At 34.4% G+C, this 15,637-nt stretch overlaps 1 protein-coding gene across 1 annotated transcript in view; it reads left to right on the forward strand.

Annotated features, from left to right (window-relative positions):
- Positions 1-15,637, forward strand: part of atrnl1a (attractin-like 1a) — a 380,138-nt gene that overhangs the window by 93,819 nt on the left and 270,682 nt on the right. The window contains exons 13-16 of the mRNA XM_059359919.1: positions 463-581; positions 3,846-3,962; positions 6,008-6,140; positions 12,942-13,129. Of these exons, the coding sequence (XP_059215902.1) occupies positions 463-581; positions 3,846-3,962; positions 6,008-6,140; positions 12,942-13,129 (557 nt within the window). The remainder of the gene's footprint in view (positions 1-462; positions 582-3,845; positions 3,963-6,007; positions 6,141-12,941; positions 13,130-15,637) is intronic.

Genomic DNA, 15,637 nt, shown 5'->3' on the forward strand with positions numbered 1-15,637 from the left:
GATAAATGCACTTCTAATTAGAAGTGTATATACTACCAGCAGATTTATAGATACATCCTTTCTAATACAGCATGAATTAAGAGCTAAATGGTCGATGTAAGAATGAAACATTTTACATGTCAGAGAGAGATTACTGTAACAGCTGCACACTGAAGAGCATTAAGTGTGGACAAGCAAGAGGGATCACACATTATATGTTTTTCTGATGTGCAGTTTTTAATAATAACATAATTAAAAACTCCTCACGATGTCTGAAAGCACCTCCTCCATGCGCTCAATTAGCATTTTTCCTTCATCATGATGTGATTCACTCCTCCATGATGATCCTCAATGACTCCTCTGATGAGGTGGAAACTCATAATTGATGTAATTCATTGTAGCACTACACAACTAAACAGGTTATAGGTAAACTATGACCTGTTCTGCTAACACTGTGTGTGTGTGTGTTGTTCCCTCCTCCAGACAGCACAGACGAGCAGTGTTTCCGCTTCTCTGACTGTGCGAGCTGCACGGCCAACACGCGGGGCTGCCAGTGGTGTGAGGACAGGAAGTGTATATCTGCATCCAATAACTGCACCGTGGTGAGTCCAGCTATAGGGCTGCAATGTTCTCAAGACCATATAATACCACAATAATAGTATATGATAGCAGTGTTTGATGCAATCAATGACACACTGAAGATTTTGTTCATTATCGGGCGAAGAACTATATTTGGTAACTTCGGCAAAATGGGGTCCCCATGTCTCTCTGTTTGGTCGTAGAACCACATGGATTTTTCTTCCAGCTAATCAGCAAAGATCAGGCTACGTCACAGACAGTGACACCATGACATCAGTATGATAATAATATAATAATATTAACTTTATTCACCTTGACCTCCAATGTAAAAATGAAAAATTTTGAAAAAAAATCTGCAAGAAACAGTCGTACAAATAGAGTTATTCTTCAATGACTTGTACCAGGAGAACTTGACTATGAAGGCATATTAGGGAAGTATGAATAAAAATAAAAGTACAAACCCGGGGGTGGGGGGGTAATATTTCAAGAAAAAAGTTGCAAATTTACTAGATTAAAGTGGCAAATCTACAAAAAAAAAGTCGCAGATTCAAGAGATTTAAAGTGGCAAATCTATGTGAAAAAAGTCACAGATTTACGAGAAAAAAGTTTTTTCTCGCAGATTCACCACTTTAAATCTCATAAATCTGCAAATTTTTTTCTTGTAGATTTGCCACTTTAATCTCGTAAACTTTTTTCTCAAAATATGACCCCCCTCCCCCTGGTCCGTATGTTTTTTTTACACATTCTGGCTGTATGTAATATCCTCCAATATTCTCTAGGGTTGAAATTTGGAACTTGCAAGTATTTCAATGAGTGCCCTATTAAGGGTCAAGATTAGATAAGATATTCCTTTATTACACTATAAAAAAACTGTTGATTTTACGGTAAAAAAACAAAACTTTACCGTAATAAATACGGTGCTACTTTTTCTAATATTACGGTAAAATTATATTAGCACTGTTGATTTCACGTTTAAGATTGCCATTTTATTCCATATTTTACCATAAAAAATAAAACGTTATTTCATCAAAAGAAACACTGTTTTGCCATATAATTGACAAGAAAATACTTTATAAATGCCACATGAATTAAATTTCACCATTAAATATTACAGTATATTTATGTTAGAGATATGGTGTTTTGTACATTTAACAGTGAGAAAAAGTGTTTTTTACAAAAAATAAATGCAAAAATTATGGCTTGTATATATATTACAGTATATATTTGCTACAAACACGGTGCCAGTCTATTTTATAGTAAGTAAGAGTAATGTATTTTTAAAAAAAATAAAAAAATACTGTTTTGGCTGATGCATTTACTGTGTTTCATTGTTACTGAATTATTTTCAATTATTTTTTACAGTGTAGTCCCACAGCAGCAAAAATAGAAAGAAAAAAAGTCTTGGGCAGGTGTGAAAAAATGCCTGGAACAATGAAAGAAAGGGTGGTCACACCAAATAGATTTTATTTAGATTTTTCTTCTGATCACTCACTTTGCATTTTGTTAATGGAAAAAAATAAGCTATTAACATTTCTATTTTTGAAAGCATTATTATTTTACAGCATTTTCACACCTGCCTAAACCTTTTGTACAGTACTGTATATTACATTAATGCATGTGTTTTTTTTAAAAGCAGCATCTAATTGACCTTTTCTTCATGGCTTATTGGTGGTGCACCTCCTTAACCCTTTGATGCATAACATGGGTCTAAAGTGACCCAACTGAGTTTTTATTTTCTATATCTTTGCAATAAATTTATTTCATCATTCAGTGTTCCAGGTTTTCCTCAATCAACTTGTTTTTGATCATCATACATCCTAATTTTTTGTTTTAATTTCTTACTATTTGCATAAAAACCCTTTTTGTATCACTACGCTTCTAATACACAACATGGGTCAAAAATTTCATTTTGGGGTATTGTGTGTATAATTTTAAGGAAAAATGAATTCAATCAATTTTGGAATAAGGCTGAAACATAACAAAGTGTGGAAAAAGTGAAGTGCTGTGAAAACCTTCCAGATACACTGTATGTGTGACAAAATTATACATAAACATGTTAAATATATTAAATATATGAGTGTTTGGCCCCTCTTACTGCTAAAGTAACTATTTGAAATAAATTACTATTATTATAGTATTAGGTAATTTAATTTTAAATCAAATTTGGATGAATGAGTCATTTTTGACCCATGTGTGTAAAATTGATGTAATAATACAAAAACTATTTTTCTTCATAAAGTATGCAAGGAAAAATGGATATAATGATCTGTTGTAATAAAAAAAATATACAAAGAATACTTGGACTATTCAATCATAAAATAAATTGATTTAAAAAGATAGAGCAAAGAAACACACAGCAGCATTAAATAACATGGGAAATGAATGCGGGTGATTTTTGACCCATGTTGTGCATCAAAGGGTTAATCACCAGAGGCAGTTGGTGCAGCTTGAGTGAAAGTCATGAGGTCAAAAGGGTTCATCCTCTGTGGATATTATATGTGCTCTGTACATTTCTTTGCAGTCAGCCTATTCCATTATAGGAGGTGACCCTTTAGAACAAATATGTCCCTAAAATAAAGCTGTCTGAAATGTAAATGCATTTAGTCAGAGTCATGACAATCCATATATTCAAATGTATTTGGGATTTCTGGTGTGCAAGGTGAAAACTAAGTGACCAATATTAGAAGCTCTAAAAGACATCTAAAAGAAAAAGTAGTAATAATCCCAGCTATTCTTTTTTCTCTAATCACTAATTATTCGATTAATCGAACAATACTAAATTATTAAATTAATCGTCAACTATTTTGATAATCGAGTAATTGGTTTGGGCAGTTTTTTTAAAGACAAAAGTCCAAATTCTCTGATTTCAGCTTCTTCAATGTGAATATTTCTGGTTTCTTTGTTCCTTTATGAAAATAAACTGCATATCTCTTTAGTTTGATTTGAGGACGTCATCTTGTGGTTTGGGAAACACTGATTGATCATTTTCAACATTTTATTAACCAAACAACTAATCGATTAATTGTTTGAATAATCGACAGATTAATCGATAATGAAAATAATCGTTAGTAGCAGCCCTACAAAGAAATATATTTTTAGATGTGATTTCATGTCTGTATGATATTTTGCTCATTTTGTGTTTTCTCTGTCTCTTTCTCTATTTTTACTCCCAACCTGCTTTCTCTGTCTTTCTTTGTATGTGTGTCTGCATGTTGCTTTCGTTGATTTGTGTGCGCTTGGCTGGTGTTTAAATGTGTATCTATGTGTGTGTGTGTGTGTGTGTGTAGCTGACTCTGGAGCTGGCACAGCAGCATGGCGGCGCTCTGTCTCTGTCTCGCCCACCAACCATGTTGTCTGAACATCAGCTGAGCTTGTGGAAGCATGGAGCCCGGAGGAGGGGACATGTGTGTATTTCTTGACACTTGACACTTCCTGTTAGGCTGCAGGTCGGGTTGCATCAGGTTGAGGTCAGAGGTCACAGCAGACCCTCAGGTTAAATGGGAGATGGAGGAAATCTAAAAGCCAATTCAGGTCTTTTTTTCCAGAAACCTTCCCTCAACTTTGATTAAGAGATCCACACTATTTAATGACCCTGGGTCCAAACTTATTGTCTGGGTGCAGAATAAGAAAAAAACAAGTTATACAATACAAAAGTATTCAGATCCCTTGCTGCAGTAAAAGTACTAATACCACACTGTGAAATTACTCCACTACAGTAAAAGTCCAAAAGTTTCAGCATCAAAATGTACTTAAAGTTTAAAGTATGGTATAGTATAAAAGTAAAAGTACTTGTTTTGCAGAATGAACCCTCTCAGATATAAATATATTATTAGTATTGATGCATTTATGTATGAGGTGCTCATTTTAAGTAATTAATATACTGTTATGAGGTTTAATTGATTTAAAAACATGTCTAATCACTTCAAATTGATCATGTTTTTCATGTTAAATCACGACCTGAAAGGTAACTAAAGCTGAATGTAATGGGGTAAAAATATTTACCTCTAAAATGTGGTGGAGTAGAAGTATAAAGTTACATAACATGGAAATACTCAAGTAAAGTACACATACCTCAAATTTGTACTTAAATAAATGTATTTAGTTACATCCCACCCCTATGTACATTGAAACAATAGAGGTTAAGATTATGATATTTACCTTTTCAGATTAGCCTTTAAAAAGACAAAGCTCACTAAAATATAAAATCCTTTTTCATCATTTTGTAATGATGGCTAAAACAGAGCAACTGAGCCCACCAGTATAATGTGTCACTCATAATGATTTCTCTCCTCACTCTGTACCAAGGTTATAATAGTTTTGGGTTTTTTTTATTCGTTTTAGTTTTAATTTTGTTGTGATTTTTTGTTTTCAAATTCAATTAGTTTTAGTTCGTTTTAGGGTGTGCTAGTTTTAATTATTTTTAATTTTTTGGAAAATGCTTAGTTTTTGTTGAGTTTTTATAACTTTTAGTTTTTTTGTAATGGGGTATTTGTTGGGAGCCAGATTTAAAAAAAAGTCACAATAAATGTTTCCTTTATTTCCCTTGTCTGATCCATCTCAGCCCCAATAAGTTTATTAAATCATAAAACCAGATAGATGAAATAGATTTCATATCAACCAAAAAGGTTTACACATGAAAAAAGTTTGACAAAGACGAAAACGAAGGACATTTTCACTATAATTTTAGTTAGTTTTAGTTAGTTTTGTTACCACAAAATACAGTTTCAGTTAGTTTAAAAAAAAAAAAACTCTCGTTTTTATTTTTATTTCGGTTAACGAAAATGTTTTTTCAATTCTAATTTTCGTAATAATAATAATTATATAATTTATTAATATATATACAGTACAGGCCAAAAGTTTGGACACACACCTTCTCATTCAATGCGTTTTTCTTTATTTTCATGACTATTTACATTGTAGATTCTCACTGAAGGCATCAAAACTATGAATAAACACATATGGAATTATGTACTTAACAAAAAAAGTGTGAAATAACTGAAAACATGTCTTGTATTTTAGATTCCTCAAAGTAGCCACCCTTTGCTTACTAGAATATAAGACATGTTTTCAGTTATTTCACACTTTTTTGTTAAGTACATAATTCCACATGTGTTCATTAATAGTTTTGATGAATTTACAATGTCAATAGTCATGAAAATAAAGGAAACGCATTGAATGAGAAGGTGTGTCCAAACTTTTGGCCTGTACTGTATACATATATATTATAATATATATAATAATTTTATAATAACCTTGCTCTGTACGTACTGTTCGGCTGTCTGAGTCCCTCAACCATCGCTTTCTTCATTTCTCACTTGTCTTGCACATTGCATTGATTCCCCTCAAGTTTATTGCATTTACTGTAAACGAGGAAAACTGATGATGAAGTCTTGCCGGACTGATATTGGTGTCTCTCGTTGTGTGTGTGTGTGTGTGTGTGTGTGTGTAGTCGGTGAGAGAGTCATCCAGCTGTAAGCGCAGGGAGGAGCAGGAGTGTTTCAGACTGGCCAACTGCAAGAGCTGCTCCCTCAACGTCAACTGTCAGTGGGAACCACAGCAGCAGGAGTGTCAGGCGCTGCCCGGTGAGGAGACACACTCATAAGCATGCATGCAGTGTGCCACACATGCACACACACCATCATGAATGCACATATAGCTTCCCCCCCCAGATATTTCTCTAACACATGGCTCAGAAAAATAAATCATAAAGCTCATTTTATTCTGAGCAAATCCTGAGAGAAATACTTTTTTTGCAATTTGGCACCTGTGAAGTTGTTCCTGAGCTGCTTCCTGAGGCAGATTGAGGCATTATGCAGCAAAAATTAAAACACCTTGAGGATCCAGACACAGAGGCTTACATAAACAGTTTCACAAGTGCATGCATGCATAATAAAATCAGTGTGGATCTTTTTGATTGCAAATGTAATATTTGACGAACCCTGTTTATTGATTCATTATTAAGAGTCTGGCAGTGTAGCCTTCACAGTCTTTGTGATGATCGTCGTCTCTGTAGTGAAAACACTTATTTTTCAAAGCTGCTAAACACACACACACACTGCAAAAAAGGTGTAAGATAAAAACACTAAATCTGAGGGAAATTATCTTGCTGCATGGTCAGATGATTTCACTTGACAAGATTTGTGTTGAACACTTAAAATAAGAAATAACTCTTGGAATAAGATAAATTGCAGCTTTAATTTATCTTGTTTTAAGAGTTAATTTCTTATTTTAAGCGTACAACATTCTTATATTTCTAGATTTAACAATCTTAATTCAAGAAATCTTGCCAAATGAAATTATCTGTCCATGCAGCAACATAATTTCCCTCAGATTTAGTGTTTTTATCTTGTTTTTAGACACACCTATTTTGCAGTGCAGGCTTCAGAGTGTTTGCATGTTCCCTGCAGTAACTGGCTGCATATTATTAGTGGTTTTCACAAATAGAAACTCTCGCACATCCATGCAGGCATGTGCACAGAGATGATAAGCATTAACTCATGAAACACACTCTCCATTCAGCTGCAAAGAAACAAAGTAGGCCAATTAGAAGCGCTTACTGGTTGTTCTGAATATGGATCCTCGGCTCACTAACAAACTTGAGTCCACATGTTCCGCTCCACACTGCTACAGAGCCTTTAGCTAGAGCTGCTCTCAGTTTGACTTTGGTGCTAGCGTGACTCAGGGCTAAAGAAATACCCTAGCTGTGAATCCTGTGCTGTACTGTGCTGACGGCCTGCTGACTAGCTTTCTCTGCTATGACTTGGAAGTAGCTTTAAGCAGAGGTTGGTATTGTGTTTGCTCCCTTTTTTTCTGTCCAAATCAAGGCCTTGTAGCCTGGTACATAGAGTCCCACTTCAGTTTGTTATAAACTGGCTCTGTTGTTCAGATAAAGTCAAATATTAGAGTATACATCTGGAGTACTGGATTATAATCCAAGAAATAATGGTTTTAGTGACTTGTAGGTCAAAAGGCATCCATGCAACTGCACTCAATGTGTTTGATGCCTGATTGCATAAAATCATACTGTATATAATCATACTTATTGTAAATCGCTTTGGACAAAAGCGTCTGCTAAATGACATGTAATAATAATAATAATAATAATATGATAAGATGTGCATAGTACACTGTAAAAAATGTCTGTCGATTTTACGGCGAAAAACTGCTAAACCATGACAGTCAAAGACCGTAAAATGATAAATGAGTTAATTCAGTTGCAGTAACAATGAAACACCGTAAATGTATATATCAGCCAAAACAGTATTTTAAATTTTTTTTTTTTTTTAACACATTACACCACTGTAAAATAGACTGGCACAGTTTTTTGGAGCAAAAAATATACTGTAATATAAATACAAGCCATCATTTTTGCTTTTTTTTTTTTGTAAAAAATACTTTTTCTCACTCTCAAATGTACTAAACATATCTCCAACAGAAATATACTGTAATATTTAATGGTAAAATCTTTAATTTAAGCCGGAATTTCTGAAATATTTTCTTGTCAATTATATGGCAAAACAGTGTTTCTTTTGATGGAATTTTTTTTTTATTTATTACGGTAAAATATGGAATAAAATATCATCTTAAATGGGAAATCAACAGTGCTAATAAAATTTTACCGTATTATTACAAAAAGTTGCACCGTATTTATTACGGTAAAGTTCTGGCAACCACAGCTGCCGTTTTTTAACCATAAAAACAACAGTTTTATTTTTTACAGTGTAAGGGAGCTACAAAGTGAATGATGATAGGTAGTATATAAAATATATAAGCACACTCTCACCTCTGCACAGCTCCACACAAGCCTGCAGGAAGCTTCAACATTGTTGGATTTTGGGGGAGAGGCGGATTAAATAATCTCTGCAAATACAGACAACACCACACACTTCTAATGGGTCATAAACCATGATTGAGATGAACCTATACATGTTTTCTTTAGGTAAAACCTGCATATTATACTTTTTAACAGCCCAATTTAAATCCACATGTGTAGGTGGTGCGATCATTGTATTCCGTGCTCATCACCTGATGCATTGTTTGGCTTTTTGATGACCTCCCTACGAAGTCTTCAGTCCAAGTCCAGTTTCCATCCTCGCAGCTCTGCAGCCCAAATGTAACTTTAGATATTTTGGGATGTCCAATTTTTTTTTTTTAGATCAGCAGGAGTGTTCAGACAAACAAATGGTTGAAGGTTTGTCTTTGACATCTCTGTTTATCGTGATAATTTGACAAAATCTTCTAACTTGTCCATTAAAACTGACACACTCCTGTTTGCTTTTTAACTTTCAAAAAGAGAGTAGGCAATAAACAGGTATCTTGTTTACTTTTTGAGAAATGTGAAGCCAGAAACAGCTATGATAATCTTTTTTTCCTCCCAATTTAGAATAAACTTGTAGCGAGCATCAGATGATATTTACATAATGTTGAAATTTGTTCAGCTTTCCAACCGTTCAGACATTGAGTGTTTCTGTTTTGCCAGCTGGTGCAAGCTTTTGGTGCAGTTTAGTGACCGGCATACTACTATTTTTCCAGTTTTTTCTTATGTGTGAAAGGAAAGTAAGAATGCCTTTTAAAGGGTCACACTGATGAAACTAGTGTGTCTTTGTGTGTGTTTCTGGGTCAATTAGTGTGACAAGCTGAGAAACAAAGCTTTTGTTTTTTATATAATTTTCCATGATAATACACTTGCGGTGGTAGTGTGTCTAAGATGAGCCAGGTAATGGGAACTGGCTCTCCCATCGTGGCAGCTGTGGCCTTTTCTTCAGACACCATGTTATGACTAATTATGCTAAATGGCCTGACATGTTTATCTCTGTTTTTACACAAAGTGCGTAACCTAATCTATCTATTTATTTTTGTACTCCTCCTTTTTCTAACCCCCTTCATCTGTCTTTCTCCTCTCGTTTTTTGGTTGATTGTTTTCCATTGCGTTTGCTCGGAGGAAAGAAAAAATAAAGAAAGCAGGTATTTTCTTTTCCGTAGCATGAAAAGGTTGGTGATGGAAGCCATTATGGGCCTGTGAATGTAATCAGTCCTGGAGTCCAAAATAAACAGCGGTGCTCAGTGGAGGCAGAATGACTTTTCCTTCCCTTTCATCCTGGCTAATTGAACGGCCTCTCTACTATTATAGTCTCAAGACGATAGCAAGTGACCCTGATAAGAACAATGAGTGTGTATATGCATTTCTTATGGGAGAGTTTGTCTGCCAGTTTCATCAGCCATTCTCAATCACCATTGATATTCACTTTCTTATCCCATGTGTAATATATTTCTAACACTGATGAGTCAGGTCAGTGCAAAGCAAGAATGTGATCTGATCTAAAAACACAGCATAAATCAAAAGCAGCCTTTAAAAGCAGTCCAATAAGATGTGTTATTTATGAAGCACATTAACCAGAAAGTATTTGTAACTACATCGGTCCAATGAAACAAATGGCCACGATTCATACAGATGTCTTGAAGGTTTATTGTCTCTCTCTCTCTCTCTACTTCAGCAGACACTGTGAAAACTACAATAAATAAAGACATACAAGTTTGAAAACACATGCAACTCCCACTCACTGTTAATTATCATTGTAATGTCCAAAGCACATAGACACAACAGAAATGGCTGGCATAAATGAACTTCAAATAGATAGATAGATAGATAGATAGATAGATAGATAGATAGATAGATAGATAGATAGATAGATAGATAGATAGATAGATAGATAGATAGATAGATAGATAGATAGATAGATAGATAGATAGATAGATAGATAGATAGATAGATAGATAGATAGATAGACTTTATTTATCCCAAGCTGGGAAATTACAGTGTAGTATGTACATGTACAATGTTGTAAATACATCACAAAATGTCCATAATAGGGCACATTAAGAGCGTCCCCTAATATTTCACAATAAAAGTCCCTCAAAAGGAAATAACCTTAAATTTAACCAAACATTTTATTTATAAGACATATTTATAAACCATCTGATTTATTGCATTTTAATCACCTTTTAATAATTTTATGAAACTGAATGACCATGAATCTGTATGAAACAAAAACAAGCACAAATAAACTGGCTCAGAGACAGTTACAGTATTTCTCTTGTGCAGTTCAGTCTTCTGTTGATTCTGGCAGCTCAGTTTATTTCCCAGGCCGTCTCATCAACTTTACATTCCGGTGTCATCCCCTTCCTGTCCTCTAGTCGCCCTCAGTGAGATTCCCTGACTGTGAAATTCCTGCACACCTTTTTTTTTTTTTTTTTTTTTTTTCTAATATCAAACAGCAATACAATGCACAGTTACAAAGAAAAAGAAACGAGTTACAGAAAGATAAACAATGCAACAAATAAAATAGAAGAATAATTAAATGGAAAAGAATGAAAAAAACAAACAAATAAATAAATAATAAAATAAACAGACGCAAGATGACATGTTAAAGATATTAAAGGCAGTGCATATGTTTGTAGTCTTCACAGCTTTTTTGTTTTGTAGACAGGAGAGAGTTGAGATATACTGTTCAAAGTCTGACTTCAACAAAAATACATTTGTTTTTTTACTTGAAAACTTACATTTGTGTATGTGGTATTTGGCAAAAAGAAAAATTAAATTTATAAAAAAATATGCATCATCATCCTTCTTTTTGGGATCAAAACAGCCAAATATGACATCCTTATAATGCAATTATATTTATAAAAAAATTAATAAATGTGAGATAGTTTCAGGGTGCAGATCATAAAAACCACATTCCACCTCAATGTCAACTTTAAACTTGTGTAACAGCACTTGGAAATTCCTGCACACCTGCTCTAACTCCCTCATCAGTCAGTGTGTATATACCAGCCATCACCCTGCAGCCTCTTGCTGACACATTCTCCTCTGATTGTTTGTGACAGCGAGCAAACTTACTGCCTCCCCACGCTAGCAGTTTTGGATTGTTTGCTGGTTCTGCCTGCCGACTTGTTGATTAATGAAGCATGGTTAACCTCCAACAAGTAAACCTTGTTAATCCCTCTTGCTGTCTGCTTGTGGCTGCTAATGCCTAATGAGTTACACCATATGAGTGTGATCTTATCCTGATGCTTCCTTCACATTTCCCTTTTTATTTTATTTTAAGAGTGTTTTACCTTTTTTTTTAAGCTTGATGAATGTTGCAAATGCTAAATGTAACTCTGCTACCAAGCTCTTGCAAGTAACCACTTCAACCATTAGTCTTCTTAGCATTATAACTTTTTATGATAGTATGATAACATGATAAACATTGCAAGTGACTCACTCTCTTGTTGACATGCTAAACATTATATGCATGCTATTAGCTTTAAACACGCTAAACATTATAAGCATGATATTAGCTTTTAACACGCTAACCATTATAAGCATGATATTAGCTTTTAACATGGGAAACAATATAATCATGACATTAGCTTTTAATGCGCTAACATTATAAGCGTGCTATTAGCTTTAAACACGCCAACATAAGCATGCTGTAAGCTTTTAACACGCTAAAGCATGCTATTAGCTTTTAACACGCTAAACATTATTAGCATGCTTTTAGCTTTTATCACGCTAAACATTATAAGCATGCAATTAGCTTTTAACATGCTAAACATTATAAGCATGATATTAGCTTTTACCATACTAAACAGTAAACATTAGAATGTTAAAGAGCTTATTGTAGGCATGTTGTTTTGTATTACATGTTAAACATTATAAGCCAAAATATAGTATGTCAGCATTATTTATACTTCTACTTTAACAGATAGTAAATATTATGCTTTTATTCCACTGCATTTATTTGAAACCTTTAGTTAGGCCTACTTTACAGATCTAGCTTAATAATTTGCAAAATAAATGCAGTAAAAAAAAAAAGATGTATTAATGAAAATGAATGATGTATTATTATGAATAAGGCCTGACTTTATTTATCCATTCACAAGCTAACTTGCAATAGCCTTTCATAATCCCCATCTGCAACACTAAAATAATGTGCATTGATGTGTCAATTATAATTCAGCAATATAATTACATAATGCTGGTACTTTAAGCATATTTTGATGCTAGAAATGCATAATTTTACTTACTGCAGGACTTTAACTTGTAAAAGTGTATTTTATACTGTGGTATTATTGCTTTTACTTAAAATGAGTGATAAATCAAACTTAAGACAGTTTATGGCCAAATATGTAACATCTACACAGTTTTCTCCTTGTAAATCCAATGCCAGTTTTGTCAGGTGTTTAGTGGGCATTGAAGTATAACAAAGTCTAATATAATCCATCAGAAGCTTTCACTGAAGTTTTGTATTTTAAGTTATTTTATGACTGAGCATCCAGGTTACCACAGATGGAAAGCTGGTGTGAAGACTGTGTGTGTGTGTGTGTGTCTCTGTGTGCAGGCCAGCTGTGTGGGGAGGGCTGGCACCATGTCGGGGAGGCCTGCCTGAGGATCAACTCCAGCAGCGAGAGCTATGATAATGCCCAGCACTACTGCAAAAACCTGGGAGGAAATATTGCCTCTTTGCTCACAGACAAACAAGTCAATTTTGTTCTGGAAGAGCTGCAAAAATACCAGCTGCAAGACAAGGTGGGTGGTGTAAAAACATACATTCATAAATATAAGAAATGTGACAGGACGCCTGCATGCTTTCAGTGTAGGTGAAAGCTAGTCATTATTTTTCCACTTCTCGGCCTTATAAAACTGCTGAGGTTACTTACTCACTATTGTGCCACGGCTCAAAAGTAAAACTTCAAACATGTTTGGTAGAAATTGAATGAAAAGATTAGACTGTTTTGAAAATACCTGTATCTTATGCCTTATCAGGCTGGTTTACAGAAAAAAAATACAAATTGTTTACAGTATAGCAATACACTTGTAGAGAAATGAATTTGCTTTTGCTGATTAATGTGGCCTGATATGCAGTTCATGATATGGCATAAAGTAAATAATACTGCTTTTCTCACATTGTGATGTATTATAAGATGCCAGACAATGTGACTTTAACGTCATAAATTTTCATTTTTTTGGCCTCAAGATCATAAAAGTTGAGTTATTTAACACAGGTTGTATATCAACATCTAATCACTGTAAGTACCCAGCAGTGAGGGCATTACATGCATCATTACAACATCTGTTTTGATGAAAAAAATCATAACTAAGATGTGAAAATGTTTAGGTAATTTCATATTCAGATCAATATTAATGTTCAGACTTGTCAAAAAAAAAAAGATATTTGTACAGCTCTGCAAGGAGTTTTGATATCACCAGGTACAGAGGAGTAAAATTTCTCAGCAGGATGTTTCTGATGTGGCTTCAAGGCATAAAAAGTAAACAGAACTAATCCTTCTCAGCCCACCATGAAGCACAGAAATCAGCTTCATCATCACTTTCCAGCGTAGTAAACCCAGATGTCTGGAGAAAAAACACGGAGTGACAGGATGTGAATGTTTAATGTATCACACGTTGATGCCGTTTACCAGATCAATCACCTCTTAAACAGATTGAAATGCCGACTCGTAATGTTTATGGTGGTAATGTGATTTGAGACTCTGACATGTTTGACCACTCACAGACAGGCGTTCTGATAAATGTGCAGCATCAGGAGAAATTTGAGCAAATATTTGAACAGTGTGAGATGGAATACGAGAAGCACACTTTTTTTCCCTTCCGCCTCTGGAGAGTTGCCGCTCTGAGTTTGGAGATGAACACTTTTTTAATTTACATTTTAATTACAAATATTTTAATTTATCTTTGATGCTGTTGGGCGATGATGGTGCTTCTTAATCTTTTGTGTTGCTTATTTTTGAGATTACATCAGAATGAATTTATTTCACTGCAAATTCAATTACCAGACACCACCCAGGTGGCAAAAGATTTCCAGCAGAGATGCTGAGTTGACATAGGCATTTGCGTGAAGGCATACAACTTGAAGCCTTTTTCCTCTTTTATTTAATATATCAGAGCTCTGGGAAAATACTCTCTCATTTCTATCAAATAAAATTCTTTTCATAATCGTTCTGGGCCTTTATTTAACAAATCACACTTGTTTTCTCAAATGTTCACTGAGCTACACTTCAGTCAGCTGCTATAATTACAGTCCCTGTTGGAAACCTTCCCTGCATTAATTAATGCTGCGAATCTGAACACTTTCTGCTTTTATAACAATTACAGTAATTTGCAGAGGGTTTGATTTAGGCTATGCTTTCATGTAAAACATCATGATTGTTGTTGAGAGTTACCAGCCGTGTGAGGCACCTTGTTAGTTCCTGCACCAACTCAACTGCAGCTCAGCTGTTAATTTTAGCATAATAATGCTGACTTTTTGCTCATGCTTTGAGTTTTTGTTCCTGTTATTTTGTATTTTTTCCCCCTAACAATTATGAGACACTGTCACTGTGTACATGTAAACTATAGTAAGGGCTCATTATTTCCCTTTTTACTCATTTAAAAACAAAACAAACAAAGAACAAAACCAGTAGTATCTAGGGTTTATAGGCATTCATTTTGATATTACTATTTTAAAGTTTCTCTTTCTGCTCTGCAGCTTAAATCTCTGCATTTTCTGTCCAATTTTATATTCTTGTTGTTACTGGAAGGATTGTTTGAACTGATGTCTGTCACGCTGGCCTTACATTTTTATCATATTTCTGTGATTTCTCCCTGGTTGCTGATGCTGGAAAACCTGTTGCAACAGTTCCTGACTGTCCTCTCAATTAATAATACAAAAATATAGGAATGTTAACCTGGGAACTTAGAGTCTCAAAACCATTGTCGTAAAACTCTGAAAAAGTGTCTTTTTACACAATAATAATTTATAGTATTTTACGCGCACAAATTAAATTTCCAGTTTCCGTATATCAATTAACTCAGTTAATTTAACATTTCCAAACAAAGGTATACTTCTCTCTTAAACAAATTGTTATATTTCCAACTTTTACATCACATTTCTGCGGTCAAAAAACCGTGTGCCTCTCGGGCATCTCACAACAATCAGTCATACACAGGTGCCTTATATTAACTAATGACATCAGAACTACGGATGTGACGAGATCTCGCGAGATTAAAGTCGACGATATTTCTCGTCGCGTTAAAAAT

Source organism: Centropristis striata, chromosome 20 (assembly GCF_030273125.1).
Source record: "Centropristis striata isolate RG_2023a ecotype Rhode Island chromosome 20, C.striata_1.0, whole genome shotgun sequence".
In the NCBI taxonomy this organism is placed as follows: domain Eukaryota; kingdom Metazoa; phylum Chordata; class Actinopteri; order Perciformes; family Serranidae; genus Centropristis; species Centropristis striata.